Source organism: Rattus norvegicus, chromosome 12 (genome assembly GCF_036323735.1).
Source record: "Rattus norvegicus strain BN/NHsdMcwi chromosome 12, GRCr8, whole genome shotgun sequence".
Taxonomy (NCBI): Eukaryota; Metazoa; Chordata; class Mammalia; order Rodentia; family Muridae; genus Rattus; species Rattus norvegicus.
The window spans coordinates 48,731,808-48,750,762 of NC_086030.1; the positions used below are offsets into that span (position 1 = coordinate 48,731,808).

General features: G+C 51.2%; 1 protein-coding gene across 3 annotated transcripts in view; it reads right to left on the bottom strand.

The window, feature by feature from the left end:
* The window catches only part of Wscd2 (WSC domain containing 2), a 94,388-nt gene that overhangs the window by 24,752 nt on the left and 50,681 nt on the right, over window positions 1-18,955 (bottom strand). For 2 of the 3 annotated variants that reach the window (XM_063271546.1, NM_001271178.2), the window contains 3 exons: window positions 16,768-17,689; window positions 9,256-9,370; window positions 5,771-5,955 (listed from right to left, as the gene is read on the bottom strand). In XM_063271546.1, the coding sequence (XP_063127616.1) occupies window positions 5,771-5,955; window positions 9,256-9,370; window positions 16,768-17,170 (703 nt within the window). In that variant the 5' untranslated portion in view covers window positions 17,171-17,689. Of the gene's footprint in view, window positions 1-5,766; window positions 5,956-9,255; window positions 9,371-16,767; window positions 17,690-18,955 lie in introns of those variants that run through there. The other variant, XM_039089613.2, reaches the window with a different exon arrangement.

Consider the following 18,955-nt stretch of genomic DNA (forward strand, 5'->3'; position numbering starts at 1 on the left):
GACTCTCAGGAGCCTGGCAGAGGCCATTTCTCTCTTTAAGTGGCTGTCCTTTTTAGCTTAGTCAGCTGGACACTAAACATGCCAATGGTGGCTGAGATCTTGGGTCTTTCCACTGCCCTCCTTCCCTGATCTTTGATATGGGGTCACATGACTGTCTGCCTAGTGCCTCTTACATTTGAAAATAAAAGTGAGTTGACCCCCGGCTCCCTTGGCCTTCCTGTGGTGTAAAAATATCTGGATTTCCACAGCACTAGGATGATGTTTTCTTGTTGCGAAAAAAAAAAAAAAAAAGACCTCTGGAGCCCAGCGCAAAAGGGATCAACCTTGAGCCAGATGGACTGGGTGCAGATGCTTGATGTATCCGATTTAGCAGATCGAGATGGCCATCTTCAGTTTTCATAGAGCCTCAGTTTTCCTCATCTGTGAATGGGGTCTCCCTCTCCTTCACATGAGTACTTAAGAGACTCAGTACAGCAACTGTCAGTGCCCCTTTAATATACAGCCCATCCCAGGACAGGATGAGGGTGACCGGACACTATTGCAGATTGTGACACTTCCTAGTCACGTTGCAATGGTGGCCGCGACAGGGGCTTGCTGTGTGCATCATGTTGGGCATATTCCATTCTCCTTCACTGTGAGGGCATCAGTACTGTTACCCTGTTTTACATGCGGAGAGCCCAAGACGTCGAAGGACCCCATCTCCAGTTCCCACAGCCACAGGGAGCAGAGCTAGCCGTTGCCTCTGGTCTTCTTGTACATCAAGAAGCCTCCTCTGCTTCTCCGAGTGAGGTGAGCCTATGCTCAGTTCTAAGGTGGGGCACCGGAGACTCCATGCCAGCCACACTTATTTCCCAGAATTCTCCTTGGGCTCCGCAGCAGGATACCGGGAGGGCCGCCGAAGCCTGTGCCCCCGAAGCCTGTGCCCCACATTTTGACAATGTCGGCTTGTACTGGCAGTCTAGCAGGGGCGTGCGTGACCCAGTAGCTTGAACTTGTTCTAGGAAGACTTGAGCAGGCAATGGTGTGCTGACACTCGTTTGCTGGGGGGCAGCTGCAAGAGTCGGAGGCCCTGTCACTTCATTGTTCTGTAAATATCTCCGAGAATCAGCTCAGAGGCAGACACGGAGGAGTCTTCCTTGGTCTGAAAGAGGACACCACCCCCTGGGTAATCAGGCCAAGTTCCACTGCATTGAAGATGCTGGCTGGGGGATACCGCTAGCTGGAGCTATTCTCAGCCAATGAATTACCTACAGTCAGAGACACACTGAATTACACAAAGAGCCTCCCTGACCAGGAGGGGGTTCGAGGCGGCTATTTTTAGACATCATCAGAAGGTCCTGTGGATGTTGGATATCCAAGCAGCTTGAACTGCGGAGCTCTCAGAGCAAACTCAGAGACTCCGTCAGGAGCACCGTGCACCATGATGATGCTGTCTAGGCTGTCACTTGCTTGGTGGCCTCAGTGATGTCTGGAGCTGTCCCCAGTTTACAGACAATGGTCAGAGACTCGGAATGGACCTGCAGCTTGGCCAGAGTCAGTGTAGACGCAAGCTGAGCCCACCTGTTAAAACTGGTCCTGTCTCCCAGGGCTGTGAGATTCCCCAGTGCCCTATGTTAGCGTTTTAGCAGAGAAGGAGCTGAGAAGCTACATCCAAAGAGACATGAGATTCCTGGACAAGCTGGAGGTAGGCATGGAAGGAAGTACCAGTAAGCGATAAACAACAAAAGGCTCAGAATCTTCCTTCCAACTCTCAGAGATGGGAATCTACAGAGCTAACAGTCATGGGCAGAACTCACTATCCAGACTGGGATGTATTCACTGGGTATTGAGAGCTTTGGTTTTGCTGTGAATTTTATAATGCCTCATCAAGGTAGAAGAGAGGGCAAAGGTCAGAGTAGCAGGGGGAGGGTGAAGAAGGAGCCCTAAGAAAAGGAGAGAGGAAGGAGCTGAAGGAGGGAAAATGAGATCAGCCCAGGGATTGCTGGGTGGCAGTCCTGAGATTTGAATTGCACCCAAGGGCAATCAGCACCGTGGACAGCCACCCAAGGAGACTCAGATCTCTCTGCACAGCCCTCTGAATCCTCTCCACCAGGAATCCTGCAAGCATCCTCAGGCAGACACACTCTTTTGTGACCTCCTATAAAATCACAATGTTCTCCACCACCAGCTGGTCTGTCCCTTGGGGGAAGAAAGCGAAACTCAACGGCACATTTAGCAAACTGTTGTGACAAATGTAATCTCACCAAGAAGATAGCCCATTTCTTGCTTCTTTTGTATGTACCAAGAGTGAATCCCTGTGCCCTGGAGTCTGTGTCAAGACAGGAAGGCAGGGCACCTGCAGGGACTGGCCCAGCCCACCTCTGAATGTCTTCATTACTGCAGAAGCAACTAATCTCCTTACAGGCCCCACCAGGGTGGCACCTAGGAAATAAATGCCCCCGTAGGACCTTCTGCTTGGAAATATTCTCTGTGAGTTCTCAAGGATGGAGTCTTGTCTCTGCTCTTTTCATTTCCTGGAAAGGGTGCTCATGTTACTAGCTATGTCACCCCTGCCAAGTTTGCCAAGAGTCCGAGACTTAGAAGACACCTTTCTGAGTTGTTTATGGCTAATGGAGATCCCAGGTATGGGAGTCAAAGGTACTTTGGAGTCAAGGCAAAGGCAGCAGAGATGACAAAAATCTTAGAGCCAGGAGACAGAAAAGGGAGTCAGGGGTCAGGGGCTGGGGAAGAGGAGTCAGGCTGAAGCTGAGTCCTTGCAGAGACGTTCCAGCTGGGTGTCAAAACCGGTTTCCAGCCACTTGCAGTTCCCAGAAGGCACCAGGACATCAGGAAGCTGTGTCTGTTGTGTCTGATCTGCACCCGGGCTTTTTAATGTGCAGCCCCTCTTGCCTAGATTTCCCTGGGTTCCTCAGTAGTGTGTCTCAGGTCTGGGTGTCCTTCTGTCTCTACCAGGCAAAGCTTAATCCACGGTCTGAGGACCCCACCAAATGCACTCTCTTCTTCGGTGTCTCCCAGGGTGTTCCACAGAGCTACTTCTGCTCTCTGCACCTCTGTTTCCACAAGTTTATAATGGAGACACGAGGAAGCCGTTTCCAGCAAGGCCTCTGCTGAATCTAGAAGTTGCTTCTGGCTGAGTGATGCTCTCTTGTTCCCCTCAACCCTCCTGAGAAGAGGATTCCACTTGAGTGTCCCCTTTCCTTGGCTCTCCTCCAAGATTGAATCAACCCAGCTGGCATCCGACCGTTACCCCAGGACTGTGGCCGCCTTGGAAGAGCGGCTGCACATCTCGCATCGAGTCTACACGAGAGTACGCAGTGTCCTACTTCAGAGTCTCCACACGCCACTCTGCTGACTGGGAGCCAGCAGGCATCTTGGCTGGACATCTGGTCAACTGTCTGCCTTCTTACCCACGCCACCTCCATTCCAGTCTCAGGGGAAGCAGCCTTGAGGTTCATAATAAAGGTTGGCCTTTCCTTTAGTCATCCAGTGGGAGGCTTCACAACTTGCACACCACACTGGAAACATCTCTCGGGGGAGGGGGAGTCCTTAGAGCAGTGGTTCTCAACCTGTGGGTCACGACCCCTTTAGGGGCGTAATGGCCCTTTCCCAGGGGAGTCATATATCAGATATCATGCATATCAGACATTCCCATTATGATGTATAACAGTGGCAAAATTACAGTTACAAAGTAGCAATGAAAATGTTATGGTTGGAGGTCACCACAACATGAGGGACTGACTGTGTTAAAGGGCCACAGCATAGAGCTGGAGAGACGGCTCAGAGGTTAAGAGCACTGTCTGCTCTTCCAGAGGTCCTGAGTTCAATTCCTAGCAACCACGTGGTGGCTCACAACCATCTGTAATCAGGTCTGGCGCCCTCTTCTTGCCTGCAGGTGTACATGCAGGCAGAAAGCTGTATGATGTATACATAATAAATAAATGTTTAAAAAAAAAAGGGCCACAGCATAAGGAAGGTTGAGAACCACTGACCTAGAAGATGCACAGTTCCTCAGTAGAAACAGCCCCATCTCCTTCTGGACACAGCACAACAGAAAGAAGCTTTCCTTGGCTGGTACAGTGCTCCACCCAGGGGACCTTTACTTCCACAGAGATAGGCAGACTGGGCAGGAGGGTGCATCCCCACCACTCAGTCCTCCCACTCAGTCCTCCCTACAAGTGTAGAGCCCATCTTGCACAGGAGATCCCACCACCTGTGCCTGTCACACACCACATCCTGCTGAGAAGCCTTTGATCCAAGTGCAACACCAGAGAACCAGAAGGGGGCCTCTCGGATGATCCAGTTAGCAAGGCACAACACCTACAACTCTCCCACCATCCTGGCTGCATCCACCGTTGGCAGCCGCATCCTGTCAGTGCCTGCAATGCTTGAGGCTGTCTCTTCAGGTGGCTGAAGCGCCACCATTATCAGAACTTGATTATCAGTACAAATGAGGCCAATCCTGAGGACGGGCAATCTGCCCTTTAGTTAGAACCTAGTCTCAAGGACGGTCAGGCCCAAACCCGCTGCACTGGCTTCCTCCAGCTGGGGTTTCCCACCTCTGCGCTTTGCCAGCTCAACCTTCAGACCTGAACAGAGGTGCAGGCGGCACATCTGCAAATCGGTGGCACGCTCTCCCCTGTCTGCAGCAGGGCCAAGCTTGCACGATGCTACTACCAAGGTCCAGGATCTCAAGCCATCGACTGTGATAGAGACACCCACGGAGGAAGTGCCCCACCCCTACAGCCAAGTGCGAAGCTGCAGCCAAACACACCCGTGTGTTCTCGTCTCCCTGGACAGAGGGTGGGAGCTACGGAGAGACAGCCTGGAACGGCCTGTGGGCATCTTAGGGGTGTAGAACCCAGCTATGCCTCAGGCCTGTCATCCCGGCTACCCTGGAGGCTGAGGCTTTGGGAAGGACTGTGGGACAACGACCACAGAAGAGATATCTCCTGCCTCTCCCCCCACATCCTCTCCTTGGTTTGAAAACTGCAGAGTTTTCCCAGCAAGGCTCCAGCTGGGAACACTGATGGGCCCTGGGGATCTTTCTAAAGAGCAGGAAGGTCTGAACTGGAGAAGTTCCCCCCACTGCTCATGGGCTTTGTGACTAAGGTTACTTACCTCAGATGGGAGCATCTAAAAGCACGGTCTTGTGCTTTCTTCCCTCCCTCTTTCCCTCCCTCCCTTCCTTTTTATCTTGTGGTGCTGGAGACTGACCCGGGGACCTCGTGCATGAGAGGCAGGTACTCTACCACTGAGCTATAATCCCAACACCCTCCCAAACCCTGAAACTTGTTCTGTGACTGGTTCTCACTGTTGCCTAGGCTGCCCTTGACTTGGAAGAATCCCCCACAAGCCTCCCCAGTAGCAGGACTGCCAGGCCCATGTCACTAAGCTTAGCACTCCTCCTGCCTGTTTCAGGGGTCACCATGAAGATGACATGAGCTAGTCCATACCCAGCGCTCAGAAAGGGACAAGGGGTTTGTGCCCTTACGGTCTTGGCTACTACCTTGCCCTAGGTATCACAGACAATTTCATCTCAGAAAGAGACAGGCTAAGATCAGGTCCAGACTGTGTTGGGGCAGAGGAGAGCAGGGACACAGGGAGGTTGAGGGGCTGGAGTGGTTGCTGGGGTGGGAGGCAAAGGCTCCTGTGATCTTGGAGTGATGGGGCTTCACAGAAGGTTCAGGGCAGACACTGAGGGTGAGACCATCAGGGCCCCTCAGACTGGGCAGTGGACGCTGCAGCAGTGGGCTGGGGCGGACTCACGTACACCGTCGGGCAGACTCCTGGGCCAGCTGCAGCCGGTAGACGGAGAGGCGGTTGATGCCACCACACACGCTGCCCCTTTCTCCTTTGCAGTCCATATCACAGTCCGCTTCACTCACGTTGGCCGCCTGGATCTTGTGACCACAGTAGCACTCAGCGCCGAACTCCAGCCCAGCGTACAGGTAACCCCTGGGGGGAGGCTGCTGTCAGGCAGGCAACAGTACCAGGGAGACCCCAGGGGACAGGAGACTCGGAGGGAGAAAACCTCCCCCCCATCCCAGGGCCGGGGAGACTCTGGGGGACTGGACAGTCTCCAGGAGGGACGGAGGCCAAGGAATGAACACGCGAGATTTCAGAACAGGGACAGTGGGGTGGAGGGCAGGGTGGGGGAGGGACGGGGGTCATGCCTACTCCATAGGCAGGACACCCTGCTGGGAGGCAGGGAGGGTGAGGACCCCTGGGGACATGGAGAACATCCTGGAGACACCTGTCAGCCCTCATCACTGCCTGATGTGTGTATCCTCCACGTCCATACTGACGCTCACAGTCACACATAACACACGCTTATACATTCATAGATACACATTCACGCTCTCAGTCATGTACACACACTAACTCACACACACATATGAACACATTCACACACACATGCTCTCACACAGTCACGCAGTCAGATACACACGTGCACATATACATTCACTCACACGATTCACTCATACACACACACATTCATTCATATATACACACGCACCCATACAGTTACACACATACACACACATTCACTCAACAATTCACACATATACACATACACATTCATTCATACACACACATACCCATACAGCTACACACATACACACACACACACACATTCATTCATACACACACCCACCCATACAGCTACACACATACACACACACATTCACTCAACAATTCACACATATACACATACACATTCATTCATACACACACATACCCATACAGCTACACACATACACACACACACATTCACTCACACGATTCACTCATACACACACACATTCATTCATACACACACCCACCCATACAGCTACACACATACACACACATTCACTCACACAATTCACACATATACACATATACATTCATTCATACACACACATACCCATACAGCTACACACATACACACACACACATTCACTCACACGATTCACTCATACACACACACATTCATTCATACACACACCCACCCATACAGCTACACACATACACACACATTCACTCACACAATTCACACATATACACATACACATTCATTCATACACATACACATACCCATACAGCTATACACATACACACACATTCACTCACACGATTCACTCACGCATTCACAGATACACACAGACACAGCCATACACACATTCACTCACACATACTCTTACATAGTCACACATTCACAGATACACACACACACACATACACACACATACACCCATACAGCTACACACATACACAGCCATACACACATTCATACATACTCTTACATGTTCATACATTCAAAATACTCATTTACACACATACGCTCATATACACATTCACTCAACACAATTCATTCATATAAACATTCACACATACATACACATACACACACAGCTACACACATACACCACATACCCACACCCACACACACCAGATCCTGAGTACACACACACACACACACACACACACACACACACACACACGCGCGTGCGCGCATGCTCTACCACCACCACCACCACCCTGCCCCTCCCCCTTCCTCCTTGTCCACCTCTGAGTGAACCCAACCCCTGCCTTCCAGGAACCCATCACCTCACTGCCAGGCCCCTGGCGAAGGGGGAGGGGCGGGGGCACTTGTAGATCTTTGGCTGCAGGACCAAGCTCGCATACCCAGCCAAGAAGAAAATTTCTTCCTCCAAACAAAGCCAAACAAAATTCCGGGGGCTGTAAAGATGTGCTATTTTTTCCTGGCTGTGGAATCTTTTCCTAAAAAGGGCACTTGGTGGACACCGGTCTAAACACACAGAAGGAGGCTGCGGGCTCTGGCTGAGAATTCGGGGAAGGGGGAGCCTTGCCAGCCTTCTGCCCACCGTGCTCCCAGAGCCATGAGGGCTCCTCAGAGAGCAGCCTGACAGACAGAGAAAATGCTGGTGGCAATGGCTGTCTCCCAGATCCTGATGTGGTGTTGGGGAGACAGGCAGAACCACCAGGTTTATGGCTGTACACACCCCAGTGACTTGGTGACATTAGCCCTGCCCCATCCACCTGCTCCCCCTAGAAGATGACGCAAGAGCAGCTGACATGACTGGGCATCTTGGAAGATCACTTAAGACCTGCCGCCATGTCCCTGTCCCCAGACTCCTGCTTCTCAGACATTCCTCTAGACCCTCTCCTACCACGGAACCCACTGACAGAAGCAGCAGTGCCATGCTGTCAGTTCTGAAACTGGAGACAGCCTGTACCTCAGAGCCAGAAGGGGTGAAGGCTGAGGAGGAGGAACGCTGTTCTAGAGAGGCCTTAGAACAAGGGAAGGGGCTCGTATGCCAGCTGTCCTCCTGGCTTGGGAGAGCTGGAAGTCCACAGGGTGTTTGTAAACAGCGTTCTTTAAGAGGTAGAGTTTAGGGGTTGGGGATTTAGCTCAGTGGTAGAGCGCTTGCCTAGCAAGCGGAAGGCCCTGGGTTTGGTCCCCAGCTCCGAAAAAAAGAAAAAAGAAGAAAAAAAAAGAGGTAGAGTTTAAAACCAGGTGTGATGGCGCAGGCCTGTAACCCCCGTGACTCCAGAGCTCGAGGCAAGAGGACTGCGAAGACTTGTGATCACACAACCACCACATCTCAGAGACAATCAGTTGTCCAGATTAAGCTCAACCATGTAACCAGCTGACCACGCACACCATATGTTACAAGCCTGCTCCTTGGCATACTCCATACAGTTGTGTGGTCATACTCCCATCACATGAATCTTTGTGTATATGCATGCATGTGCACACATATGTAGACCCATGTGCACAAACATACATGTATGTGATTACATGTGTGTACACACATGCTTATCTGCACATGTGCGTATGTTCATCCATATGCAGACATACATGTACACAAACATGCATGCATATATATGCATTTATATATGTGTACACACATGCTTATGTGAACACACATGCATGTGCACACACATGCAGACACTTATACACAAACATGTACATATACATTTGTGTGCACACATGCTTATGTGCATACATGCATGTGCACACATATGCAGATACACACGTGCAAAAACATGCATGTATACATTTACATACATGTGTACACACATGCATACACACTAGTCAATCATTCTCATGACCATTTCCTTCTACATTCCCCTGTTCATCCTCTGACAAGCCAAGGCAAATGACATTATTGAAGGAACACCAGGCAGAAAGGGTTGGAAGGGACACGTCTGGGGATATGGTGATAGTGTTGGGGTATGGGGCACTACCGTTCAGCACAGTTGTCCTGGCAACGGAAGACTGTCATCTTTTTGTAGTCGAAAAAGGACACACCTCGCAGGGCCCGGCTCTGGGTGTCGTCCAGGTAGCAGCCGATGTACTTGGCTGTAGGGAAAGAGGAAGAGTCAGGTAACTTGAGGATGAAGCCAGAGGGCTGCAGGAGGCGGCATGTGTGCCCCTGGCTGTGTGACTTTACTAAGTGTGAAGTACCAATTCTGTCCTCGGTGCACAAGCAAGAGATGGGGACTTCTGGGTGTTGGACAGTCAGGGCAGTGGGGACTACTGGGGTGAGGCTGCAGACCTTGAAGACACTAGGGCACAGGAAGGATTCCTTTCCCTGGACCACACCACATTCAGGGTCTCCTGGTGACACTGAACACTCGGACACTCGGGTTACAAGGCCCGTTTTAGTGGCTGTGGAAAGTCTGGAACCTTCCATTCCTTTATGGCCTGCCTCAAGGGTCTCACTGCACTTGGGCGGTTCAAGGTTCTGGCCTCACTTCACATGGTGGTTACTCCCCAGCTCTGGTCTCTGGGGCTTGGATGGCTTGACTGTGTTTTCCTTACACTGGGGATGAAATCACCAATCAATGGCCAGAGTGGAATGTCTCAGGAAGGTACAAGGGTCTGGATAGCAGAACAAGACGGTGGCTATTCTCTGGGTTGGGCTACACACTTTGAAGTTTGTCTCTCCGGGGGACTCCGGTGTTTGCTTCCTTCCAAGAGGCACTTCAAACGATATCTAAGTGTTGATACTGTGAACACTCCCCTTGGTGCCTGGCAGGAACTCATACACAAAGACAGCACCTTACAGTTTGTGCAAAACCTCTTAGCTTTTTCTTAACCCTTTCCCAACATCGAGATGTGAGTTATGGTAAGTGCTTCATACACATCACTCACCGAATCCTCACCAAGACTCTGCGAAGATATTATCTCTACTCTGTAGTCTAAGGAGATGGGGACTTCTGGGTGTCCAGGGTAACATCGCGTGCATAAACAAAGACAGAGCTAGATGCATGCAGCCGGGCTCTAGATCCCTCTTCTGGATGTTTGAGATGTTGCCTGTGCACTGGAAAGACCTGGCCTTCTCCTGCTCTTACAGAGGCCTAGAGAGGAGAGGCTTGGAGCTAAAAGCTGAATGAAGATTTGAATGCAGGTCTAGGGGACCCATACTGGCTATTTCTGCCCTTCCCTTGAAGAGATGGATCCAGTCAGGTCCTGGGATTAAATGGCCTTCCCAGGGAGTAACCAGGAAAACCTCAATGACAGTTGCACTTCCTCTGCCTAGGAGGCTGCCGGGGTTAAGTGAGAGGAGAACTCCTGTCCTTGTGCTGGGGAGCAGAGCTTGCAGGAGGATCCTCCCCACCATGCACAGTTGTTGTCTACTCTGCTGGACGCCAGTCTTCATCCTGGCAACTTGGACTTCCTTCACACAACAGCGGTAATAGCTCTTCAGAAAACAGCCTGGACTTCAAAGGGAACACTGCTGCCCTGGTCCCACAAGTCTGTCACTGGTGATGGCTCTGGAGGGTCCTGCTGGCCTTTGTTCTTCCTGAACATCCTAAACACCTCCTGCCTCAGACAGAATCTCAGCTGCTAGGGTGCTGCAGGGCACAGAGCGGGATCACCCACACGCTTCATTTGGGTCTTTGCTAAAGGACCGAGCATCTAAGTCTTTGTTTATTTCTGTTTTGGGTAAAACCCAGGGCCTGACACATACACAGTTATCACTTGACTAGGGCCCATAGATTTGCTGAATTCACTCATAAGGAGGGTCTCAGACCAAACTCAAGCCCAGCTCCATCTCCAAAGCTACCACTTTTGAGGCAGGACCTTGGGGGTTTCTCCATTCTGCTCAAACACCAGGACAGAGGACGAGAGCGAGAGAGAGAGAGACAGAGAGAGACAGAGACAGAGATAGACACACACACACACACACACACACACACACACAGAGAGAGAGAGAGAGAGAGAGAGAGAGAGAGAGAGAGAGAGAGCGCCCCCAAGAGCATTCCTATGGTGACTGTCAGGGTTGGATCACACATCTTTCTCCCTCAAACCTGAACTTTTAGTTTGAAAGGACACATTCACTATGGAAAATGCTCCTTTTTCTGTTTGTACAGTATGGTGGTAGGGGTGGGGGGTAATGGAACTCAGAGATTTGGGAGCCCAGGGGTCTATCTGAAGTACTGAATGCTGTGTGACTCCATCTGGCCCTCCCCAAGCGAGTATTAAACTGAGATGTCCCACACAGCTTGTATACACATCTGTGATGGTTTGCCTATGCTTGGCCCAGGGAGTGGCACTATTAGAAGGTGTGGCTTTGTTGGAGGAAGTGTGTCACTGTGGGGGTGGGCTTGGAGACCTCCCCCTAGCTGCCTGAGGATGCTCAGTCTGTTCCTGCCTTCCTTTGGGTGAAGATGTAGAACTCTCAGCTCCTCCTGCACCATGCCTGCCGGGATGCTGCCATGCTCCCGCCTTGATGATAATGGACTGAACCTCTGAACCTGTAAGTCAGCCCCAATTAAATGTTGTCCTTTATAAAACTTGCAATGGTCATGGTGTCTGTTCACAGTAATAAAACCCGAACTAAGACATCTGTTGAAGGGACGCCTGAGTGCCTACACCCTTATCTGTCAAAAGAAGGGAGACACAAGGTCCTTTGGAGACACTGAACATTGACATGTCATATACATTGCCCAGTGAAGCCAACATCAAGGCAGGGCCTGCTGGCTCCTCCCTGCCAGCCTATCTGGTTTCTAACCTTGGAATGTCACAGCATTGCCAAGTTTAAGCCCAGCCTTGTGACTGTTGACCACTGGGTCCTTCCCGGCCTCCTTCCCAGGCAGAATCTCTCAGAAGCAGGTCAGGTCAGGTATGTAAAGTCAGGAACCTTGGTACAGGCCACACAATGGGGGGATTTATGGCTGAGTTCACACAATCCATTGACATCTCCAGGACCCCAGGAAGTAGCTCTGACTTTATCTCCAGCCCAGAACCCAGCACGGGAGGATCTCTTCCCCTGCACCGAATTCTTCTCTCTTCGTACTTTTCCTTCTGCTCTCGTTAATCTTTTCACAGAAGTTCCCTCTCTCTGATGGAGGCCATTTGCTAAGAGAGTGGCTGGGCACACGCAGGTCTGCGTGTTCTTCTCTGTACGGCTGTGGAAGGATTCTGAGGTATCCCACGGTGCTAAGGTTAGCCAGGTCTGGGGTTGTAGCACGTAGGCACAGAGCTGGGCTCCTGGAGACGTCATTCCCTCCTCCGACAAGCAGGATCAAAAATTCTGCTCTGGGTTACTCCAGGTGAGTTCTGTCTCACTCACAGCCCCTGCCCAAGAAGAGACACCAGATTCTTAAGCCCAATGCTTCAGAATATGGGCCTTGTGACCGTCAGGAGGTGATGAGGTCAACCTGAGGAAGGTAGCCCCAAACCAACAGGGATGAGGGCCTTGTGAGACGATGACCATGTTGGGACTGGAGAGATGGCTCAGTAGTTAAGATCACCGACTGCTCTTCCAGAGGTCCTGAGTTCAATTCCCAGCAACCACATGGTGGCTCACAGCCATCTGTAATGGGATCTGATGCCCTCTTCTGGTGTGCCTGAAGACAGTGACAGTGTACTCACACACATAAAATAAAATCTTAAAGAAAAAAAAAAAAAGATGTCTATGTGGCCAAGAAGATGACCATGTGACCAAATGAAAGGAGGACACGGGAGAGTGTTTGGCACATACGGATGGAATAGATAAGAAAGTGAAGGGCAGAGATGTGTGCATATACATTTACATACAGAATATATACACATATGTATTGAGTGTATGCATGTTCACAGTATATGTGCACATGCATAGATGTTCCTGTGTGTAAACATGTGTGTATGTTTGTGTGTAAATCGAAGTGCTCATGTATGTGTGCACGCACACACCTGTATGGGGTGAATACTTCCACACGTGTGTGCACATGGCAGCTAGCATCAGGCGTTGTCTCTTAGGGTTCTGCTTCTACGTTCTTCCCTTCCTGGTTAGGCAGAGTCGTGAAGTCACTCACTGGCTGTTGTGGGGTTGTTGGAAGCGATGCGTGTGCATAGCTACAGGCAGTGCCAGGCTCTTGGTCCCACAGCTTACATCCAGCAGGGCACTGTGAGCTTGGGAGGGAGCCAGGCTTCCGTGTCCGGTCAGAAATCCATTTTGATTTTTGGTAGTGCCGATCTAAGGTGCTGAACCTCAAATAAATCGATCAACAGACAGGATGCGTTTTCCTAATGATGCCGCCTGCTTCTGGGGCTGCCTGCCAAGAGCCCGGAGCTTGGAGCTGCTTTCCTATGTGTTTTTTTCTTTTTTCAGTTCATAGCACACATATAAGGTCAACTGTTGGGCTGTGCCCAGGATTGAGGCGGCACACGTGCTTTGGAAATCACTGACTTCATTTGTCCAGAGATCTCTGTAACCAGGGCAAGCCACTGCTCTCTGGATTCAGTCTTACCATGTTCGATATGGACCGAAACAGCCTCGAATCCATGGAATGGCAATAGTTAAATAAAGCAATGAATCAACCCTACATGGTCCAGCCTGCAGCGGCCATTCCATGGTTAGCACCAGTACTAACAGAGGGGCAGCTACTAAGTGACATCGGGAACCAGAAGGTGAGCCAGGCACATGCATGGACCGCTCTGTTCTAAGCCTCGAGCAGGAAATAAACAGCCACCAGCATGGAGTGCGGGCATTCAGTAAACAGCAATGTTACTGTTGACAGCCACAGAGACCATGCTATGGTCTCTCAGTTTCCCATTGTGATGGGGTCCAGCATCCCCAACAAAGCACAGCATTTACATAGAACTCAGACCTCTCCTCCCTCTCATGTTCAGCAGTTCTCTCTCTAAATGACTTTAGTTCCCCACCCCCCACCGCCCCAATGCAGTGTGAACCCTGGAAATACAAGGGGAAAGGCAATGTGTGTCCCTTACAAATGCATTTTTCTGGTTTTTTTGTTTGTTGGTTTGTTTGTCCGTGGTGGGCTGAATCCCAGGGTATGAACCCTCAGCTAATGGAGAACTGACCGGTGCATTTGATTCTCACAACCCACAAGGACATACATCATCACACAGATCCACTGTCACAGGAGCCACTGCATGACCTGTGACACACATTGAACCAGACTCGGAAGCAGCAGAGCACTGGAGCGGGACAAAGCTGAAATCTAGAGGTCCCCTGGCAGAGGGAGAGCCCCACATTCATTTACCTAATTCTGCCACTCGGCATCCGTTGGGTGCAGCCAGAGCAGGCACCTGGCGCTGTCCCAGGTGCTGACAGGTTGAGCTGGCAAAGACTGGAAAATACCCCCGCCCTCTGGAGCACAGCGTGCGGAGACCCAGCTGTGCAACCAAAACGTCTTTGGATTGTGGTGTGTGCATGGCTGTGGTGTAAAGATACAGAGTGTGGCTGTGACCGTGCACGGGGTGGAACTGGTTAGGTCACTCTGGAGAGTGGCTATGGGAGGCGGAGGCTCCAAAATAGGAGCTGTGCAGAGAGATGGGGTGGGGGTGGGGGAGTAAATAGGGCAAAAGACTGAGCTCCTGGGATAGAGAGAGCAGGAAGAAGCTCAGTGCACAGCTGCACAGCCCCACAGCTGGGACAGAAGGGGGCAGCATGGGAGGGAATCTGAGAGCTTAAGGAGCAGGCTGGCAGGGACGTGGGGAACTTTGAAAGAACCGGGTAGCGTTTGGAGTGGCCAGGGGTGGAATCTGAGTGGTTAACACGGAAAGAGCAGCCTCTCATTGCTAAGAGATGGCAGCTCCCTGAGTAGATCCCGGGGGGTTCTTCCTGAACATTGCTAACTGTCAGTTCTGTCCCAGACACATTGCCAGGTCCTTGCTGGATCCACATCTCACTGGGCTCTCAGGTCTGCCTGAAAGGGAGCCATTGTTAGGCCTGTGAGATAGGTGTGGAAATTCAGGCGTGGTCAAGCCATCGTCTGGGCCACACAGATGGCTAAGGTGGGGCTGGAATCCTAGGCCAACGTCCCCAGCCTGTTCTGTCTTCTTATCTCTGTAAGCTCTGGGCTCTCTCGCAGGAGAAGATGGTATGAGTCTTGTGGGCAGCTAGGATGGGTCCCTTTGTGAATCCTGTGCCTTCCCGGGGTGGAGAAGGGCTTCCTACAGTGGCACACAAAGGCTGTGGGACCAATCCTCTCACCCCATGCTCACTGGGTTTCCTGTAGCTATGGCGGTTTTCTCCAGCCTGCTTGGTCTCGTGGTAGCTGCCAGTGGCATGAGGAGACCTTCAGAGAGGACCAGGCATCTGGGCAGATGGTACTTAAACCCCAGGTGGTATTGACAAGGGCTGTGAAGCCCTGGACTGGCATCTTTACCTCTTGAGATCCCCCATATCCACATCTGGTCCTTGATTTTATTTTAAGTTATCTGTTCGTGTGGTGATGGCTACGTGCCGGAGGCACCCTATCCCCCTGGACCTGGGGTTACAGCAGGTATAAGCCACCTGACAGGGGTGCTGGGAATGGAACTCAGGTCCTCTGTAAGAACAGTACACATCTGATCTCTGACCTCCTGGACCACCTGTCCAGTCCCATTTGCTTGTTTGTGAGACAGGGTCTCCTAGCCTTGTCTGACCTCCAATTCTCTATGTAGCTAAGAATGACCTTGTACTTCTGAGTCTCATTCCTACCTCAGTACTGCTGGGGTTACAGATGTGCACTACCCTGCCTGGGGGTTGTGCATGCTGGGGAAGTGCTCTGTTAATTAAGGCACCCCCACCCCCAGTCCTCCACATCTGTTTAACAGGCATGGGCTCACCTGTATCCAGGTCTAGCCTGTGGTATGTACAGGTAATCAGAACCCTTTTGGGTGGAGAAGGCTGAGAAAATGCAAGGCAATGGAATTTACCCAGGGCGGTATTAGTACCTGGAGCATTGGCTTGTTAATTAGCCCAGGCTAGCCTCTGACTCCTCCCCTCCCCAGGGCAGTGTTAGTGTATCATCAACAGGAGGAGAAGTCTTTAGCATGGCCTTAGTTTCACTTTGCTAAGTAGCTACCATTAAGTCTGGGCTCCCGGTGTCCCCCTACCCGCTCTGAGACAGTCTCTTTATAAAGCGCAGGCTAGCCTCTGACTCCTCCCAGCTTAGCCTCCCCAGGGCAGAAATGTCTGTATTCACCACCCTGCCCAGCTGCCTCCCTATCTTACAACATAGAGCTGATTCTGCACATGTCAAGTGCTCACAAGGGATCCTGGGACATTCTGTGCCCTGGAACGCCGATTCTGGAGTTTCTGTGTGTTTAACAAGCAGTGGGATTCTAAACCAAGGCAAGTGTGGGGTTCAAGTGGAACTCGCCAATTAAGGAGTATCTATGTGACTCACTCCTTACGGATGACAGGACCAATTCCCTACATTCACGAGTGCTCCGGAGCTCTGAGACCAGTTGGTGGATGCTATTTCTACATTTGTGTCCCCCCCCCCCCGCAACCCCGAAGCCCCCTAGGCTCTTACCTCTCTCCTCCTCCTTTTCCTTCTCCTTCTCCCGAACAACCCTCCCCTTGAGGGCTCGGCTCCAGGCTCCTCCGTAGTCGCCCAATTTGGCTCTCTCACTGGTGTCCTTGCCCTTGAATGTGGGTCCGAACCTCCGTGCGATGCTGGAGGCCTCCACGGTGTCTCGGAAACCTCTGCCCAGGTGCAAGTCACCCAGGAAAGGCAGCTCGGCTCCTCCTTCCGCCGGGCTCCCCGCTGCGGGGCTGGCCTGGCTCTGGGGCACCGAAGGCTGGCCCACGAAGCCGGAGTGCAGGAAGACAAGGCTCCCGGCGGTCAGGTAGATAGCCAGCAGTGTAAAGAAGCGCACGGGCTTCCTGCGGAAATACCGGAAACACCGCTGGAACTTGAACCAGAGCTTGGCCATAGCAGGATCATTACGGACTGGCTCGGGGCAGGCTGGGTGGATGGCTGGGAAGGGGCGCGGAGGGCGTGGCTTCTGGGGACTCCTCAGGAATGAAACCGCAAAGGCTTGGTGCGCTGATCCCTCCACAGAGATAATGTAGCAGGAAAGGAAGCCAGCGCCCAGCTGAGTCCAGGGGTGACACGGACAACGGTTGCTGGAATCCCAAAGTCAAGGCGCGCTGCCTGGGGCCAAGAGAGGGGACTTACAGGATGTGGTCTCCATTCCTTACATCTTGTTCCTCACCCAGAGTTTGGCTAAGGAACTCTGGTGACAGGGATGGGGGAGGGAGCCCCGCGTCTGCGATGTTATTCTGACCCCTTCTCAGCCTCTTGGGTTGCTGTTGATCTTGATTAGTTCACTGAGAGCTTAAATGCTGGCCTCTTCTCTATCTCCAATGGGTGACCAAGCTGTGTGCCACCTTCTGGGGACGCGTGCTGGAAGGACTCCATCTGGTCAAGATTCAAGCCACCGGGCTACCACCTGTAAAACATCAGACACACTCATGATGGCTCCCCTCTGAAGTCCGAAATGGAACGAGGTCCTAAGCAACCTCAAGGGGGTATGCAGAGGCCCAGAGAGGGGCTGGAAGTGTCTTGAGAGCAGGCCCCACGTGGGCTCCAGGAGTGCACAACCCTGCCTTTACTCTCAGCAGGCCTCAGTGGGATTGGGGCTTTTCAGATCTGCACACACCTCTCACATGGCCTAGAATACCTGATACAGTGTCAGTGCTCAGGGTTGTTGTTACAAAGTACTTAAAAAATAATGGCAAAAAAGGACTTTTCTGTACATTCAGTATGGACCCAGAGGGTGCATGTGTGTGTTCGTGTGTACGTATTTGTGTGTCTCTGTGTGTCTGTGGCATGCATGTGTCTGTGTGTATGTACTTGTGTGTCTCTGGTATGTATGTGTGTGTATGTATGAGTTGGTGTATGTGTACGTGTATATTTATGTATGCATTTGTATGTCTCTGTGTGTGTTATGAGTGTGTGCCTGTGTATCTTTGATATATGTGTGTGTCTGTATATATGTGTCTGTGTATATGTATTCGTATGTCTCTGGTATGTATGTATATGTATGTTTACATGTGTATGTATGTATGTATGTATATGCATGTATGAGTTGGTGTGTATGTATGCATGTGTGTATGTGTCTCTGTCTGTGTGTGTGTACGTATGTGTGTTATGAGTGTGTGCCTGCTTATGTCTCTGTGTATGTGTGTGTGTATGTATGCATGTGTGTATGTGTCTCTGTCTGTGTGTGTACGTATGTGTGTTATGAGTGTGTGCCTGCTTATGTCTCTGTGTATGTGTGTGTGTATGTATGCATGTGTGTATGTGTCTCTGTCTGTGTGTGTACGTATGTGTGTTATGAGTGTGTGCCTGCTTATGTCTCTGTGTATGTGTGTGTGTATAGAGGTCAGAGGTTGATGTTGAGTAACTTCTTCAGTCACTCTCTGTTGTGTTTTTGTTTTTTTTTCCTTTTTTTTTTCCGGAGCTGGGGACCGAACCCAGGGCCTTGTGCTTGCTAGGCAAGCGCTCTACCACTGAGCTAAATCCCCAATCCCCTCTGTTGTGTTTTGAGACAGGGTCTTTTCTATAAAACTGGAAGCTAGTTTGGCAGACACTGCCTGGCGATCGAGATCCATGTATACTCCTGCCTCCACCATCCCACTGCTGAGGATCTGAGTTCAGGTCCCCATGTTTACCAATTCTTTACCAAGTGAGCCATGTCCCTAGCCCCAGGCTT